This window comes from Salmo salar, chromosome 10 (genome assembly GCF_965601325.2).
Source record: "Salmo salar chromosome 10, fSalSal1, whole genome shotgun sequence".
Taxonomy (NCBI): Eukaryota; Metazoa; Chordata; class Actinopteri; order Salmoniformes; family Salmonidae; genus Salmo; species Salmo salar.
The window spans coordinates 65,243,720-65,247,476 of record NC_138300.1 but is presented as its reverse complement, the minus strand read 5'-3'; the positions used below and the strand labels follow the sequence as shown (position 1 = coordinate 65,247,476).

Genomic DNA, 3,757 nt, shown 5'->3' with positions numbered 1-3,757 from the left:
ATATTTTGGTAACCCGTTGTAACAAACACCGGCTTCTCGGGCATTATCACTTATATGTCCCACCCACACACTCAAGATTACTTCGAGGCCGGAATTCAACCATTTCATGTTGCACAATTTGCAACAATTTAATTTAGACACTTGTTTTTATTTTATTACTGACCTCAAAATTCTGCCTTTAATGTTGCAAATAAACCCATTGATGGGAAAGAAAAATAATGCTGAAACAATTCAGTAGTACAAACCTTCTGTAGTTGTGACATTTTTTATTTTACTTTCTCACATTTGTTTTTCACAAAGGGGTCTAGAAATGGTCAAGATCCAATGCAGTGACAATGATACTAGCCTTTAGCGAACAATACAGCTACCAATAAAAATAACAGCAATAATAATATAATAGTACATTAGAACAACAATTAGTTAATGTCTTGATAATATTTATAAAGGAAAAAAAGTGACCCATGATGTAAAGAGGTCATTAGTCCGTTGTCAGGTGGCTGTTGGGTGGCTTTTAGGGAAGCATCCACCAGTCTCCATCCACCATCTTCTCCTTTAATTCTCTATATCTATCATTCTGTTCTTCGATATCTTCTGTCCACTAACCAGCCTTCAATGTACGCTAAATCGCCCCAAAAACATAAAATATTTAATTGACAGGTGGCGCATAATCCCCGTTCCAAAAAAAGTTTACAATAGCCTACTACAGCTCACGATTGACTGTCATGCAACACATTTTAAAAGTGCGTTGTTTAAATCTGCATAAATAATCCTCAAGTTTTCAGATAAACCCTGCTCTAAGTTTTATGAGTAATAGAGCCTTTTTTTGTGTATTTCAACACTGTTTAACAGGCAGAGTATATAACCCTCTATGTATGTTTCTCTACATCTGTCTCTCTACCTGCTGAAGAGTTTCATGAAGCTCTGGAAGCCGTCCTCTCCGAAGAAGTCGAAGGAGCCCTGTGAGGTGCCCAGGTGAACCAGCAACAGCACCAGCAGCACCACCACCAACAGGGGCACCAGCAGGTTCCAGCCTGCCGCCAGGATGTTGTACCACTTGGCCTTGTCCGAGCACTCCTGGGCCAGCTGCAAGTTCCCCTGAGTCTTCTGGTCCCTGGCCTGGACGGGAGAGAGAAGCAAATGTTAAAAGCAGTGTAAGCGCTTTAATGTAAGTGCTACCCTAAGCTTATTTAATTGAATTGAGAGAGAGCGTGAGATGGAGAGCGAGAAAGTTGATTTATTGATGGGGCTTAGGTTAGGAGAGGCCTCTGATGTAGGTTCTCTAATGTTATCATCATGAAAGGTCTTAGGGGGTTTTTTCAGTCTCTGGATATGGTTCAAATGAAAAGTATGTAATAATAACACAGGTTATTCATGTAAAATATGTATTTTTTTTCTTAATATTTAGATCTGTGTCCATATTGTCCATGTGTTTCTAGTGGATAGACTATATGGTTAAAAAAGTGGATAGACTATATGGTTCAAGAGAAAATAGCGTAAATTAATGAAAAAAGCATTAATTAACAATGTCATTTTTTTTCTGCAACACTTCCAGCTATTGACTTTTTTCACAACTGCCACCAGTTTGCCGACAAAGCATATACAACAAAGACATATTGACATAGTAAAATAAATAAAAGTGTGTAAAAATATAAATAATATTTAATACTGAAACCCTCATATTAAACACCAACGGTATTCACTAAGTTTATGGGTTAAATTTAGGATAATGTTTTACAACTTTGTCATTCTATTTTAATAATCCTATTTTATATTACATTTCATGAAATCCTTGAAAGTTTCCAAAATTCCAGTAGTTTACTGGTAAACTTTGAAAGTTACCAGTAATATACCCTTCCTTTTTAACCTACACAGGCCCACCATGTAGGTCTTATGACCAGGTTTATACACCTGTATTTCTTGACGAATACACTGGTTGAAGTCTGCCCTGCTTAAGTTAGTAATTGTACTGGTAAAACATTGGTCTAAGACATTAGGCATATTTCTGGCCACTAATAACATATCTGGTTTATTTGGAGAAAAATGAAGTTGGCTTTAGACACTGATTTTAGGTCAGTTTTTCTCCCCTAAATAGTTAGGTTTAGAATTGGAATTGGATGGCAAACTGATCCTAGATCTGTCTACATTCACATTCTCTCTGGTATGGTACCCCTGCTTATCCCATGCTAGTCTTTAATCTCCCATCAGCACTTGCCTATTAGTAAGATGCCAATTACGCCAGTTTTAAACTCTTCAGTCAGGCTGCCGGTATTCGGTGCCAATCTCTAATTTAGGCTCTGTTTCATTACAGGGGAAGTGATTTTGGGGCACTGTGCCATTCCCAGTCCACATCCCCCATTCCTGTGGTGCAGGACACACAGACTCCCTCATCTAGTTTGGCTTATGGAGAAGCCTTAGACAGCACATGTATCTTACAGGAGTCTCAATATTACTACAGTTACATAGTACTGTATGGCAGCTGTAATCATGGACTTTAAATGGATGCAATTTAACACTAATTATTTGTGTTCAATTTATGCTGGCTGTTCAACCTATCGCTGTGTTGCCTCTATTTTAGCTAACAATATAACAGCTACAACATAATCATTAGTGAGACGGGTTTAAATAGAGACTTGGGGAAAGTGAGAGAGATATAGACCTCGTAAAGAACTCACCTTAATTGAGTAGATAAGAGCCATGAATCCCAGACAGCAGAAGTTGACATACAGGGTGTTGCACAGGGACCAGACTAGGTAGTCACTGGGTGGCTTCTTGCCTGCGGTGCCCATATTCACCACAGTGGAACCTGCCGGCTTGCGGGCCGACTTGCAGCTGGTGAGAGGGGTGCAGTCGGACGGGTAGTTGTATGTGTGGTTGTCCATTCTTTTGGCTTCTTCAATTTTTGTTGTCTGGTCCTGAATGTCCTTGATTTGTTGAAAAGAAGCTGGCTAATTCTGTGACTTGCCTTGCTCTGCTTAGATGGCGTCTCCTAGTGTGTCATGGCTCCTGTGTGGGGCTTTTATGCCCCTGTGGAGGGTGGTGACAGCGAGAGGGCGCGTTGGGCAGGGACCTGTAGGCCTGTCATTATGTGGTTGGGCCTCTGGGACAGACCAAGGGATAAGAGAGAGCGAACAGAGAGAGAAGGAAAGACTGAGAGACTGGTTGGGCCTCTGAGACAGACAGACAGACAGACAGACAGACAGACAGACAGACAGACAGACAGACAGACAGACAGACAGACAGACAGACAGACAGACAGACAGACAGACAGACAGACAGACAGACAGACAGACAGACAGACAGACAGACAGACAGACAGACAGACAGACAGACAGACAGACAGAGAACGAGAGAGAGAGAGAGAGAGAGAGAGAATGAGAGAGAGAGAGAAAGGGAGAGAGGGAGAGAGAGAGAGACCAGTTTGTTGAATTCAGATCAGGGGTCTCTAATTGGAAAGATAGGTGTGCAGGCTTTTGTTCCAGCCCAGTACTAACACACCTGATTCAACTACTGTAATCATTGTCCAGATTGAAGACAGTGAATAGTTGATTATTTGACAGGTTTGTTAGGGCTGGGCTCGCTCGCTCAAACTGTCACAAAGAGCTGCCTGGGATTGAGTTGGCGATCCCGTGTTTAGAGAGCCTAGTTACTATAGAGTTGGATCCCTAGCTAGCTGAAGTCATTACAGTGAATAATACACACGTTCTGCTGTCCTCAGTGTGAGCATTGTTTAACCTTATTCAGGATGGAACTTGCAAAT

The 3,757-nt window shown here is 41.2% G+C and overlaps 1 protein-coding gene across 2 annotated transcripts; it reads right to left on the bottom strand.

Moving 5' to 3' along the window:
• Window positions 1–246: 246 nt before the first annotated feature.
• ifitm5 (interferon induced transmembrane protein 5) lies at window positions 247–2,982 on the bottom strand. 2 transcript variants are annotated; one of them, XM_014123907.3, is made up of 3 exons: window positions 2,673–2,982; window positions 899–1,116; window positions 247–619 (listed from the first exon to the last, which is right to left on the bottom strand). In XM_014123907.3, the coding sequence occupies exons 1-3, from the start codon at window positions 2,877–2,879 to the stop codon at window positions 610–612; spliced, it is 435 nt and encodes a 144-aa protein (XP_013979382.2). In that variant the 5' UTR covers window positions 2,880–2,982; the 3' UTR covers window positions 247–609. The 2 variants fall into 2 exon arrangements, with proteins under 2 accessions (XP_013979382.2, XP_013979383.2); XM_014123908.3 differs by lacking the exon at window positions 247–619 and having other exon boundaries at window positions 757–1,116.
• Window positions 2,983–3,757: the final 775 nt, after the last annotated feature.

Bases quoted from the DNA above. Each gene is read 5' to 3' on its own strand.
- ifitm5 (XM_014123907.3), bottom strand. From the start codon at position 2,879: ATGGACAACCACACATACAACTACCCGTCCGACTGCACCCCTCTCACC. The intron at 1,117-2,672 runs GTGAGTTCTTTA...TCTCCCGTCCAG, and splicing joins CTCTTATCTACTCAATTAAG to GCCAGGGACCAGAAGACTCA.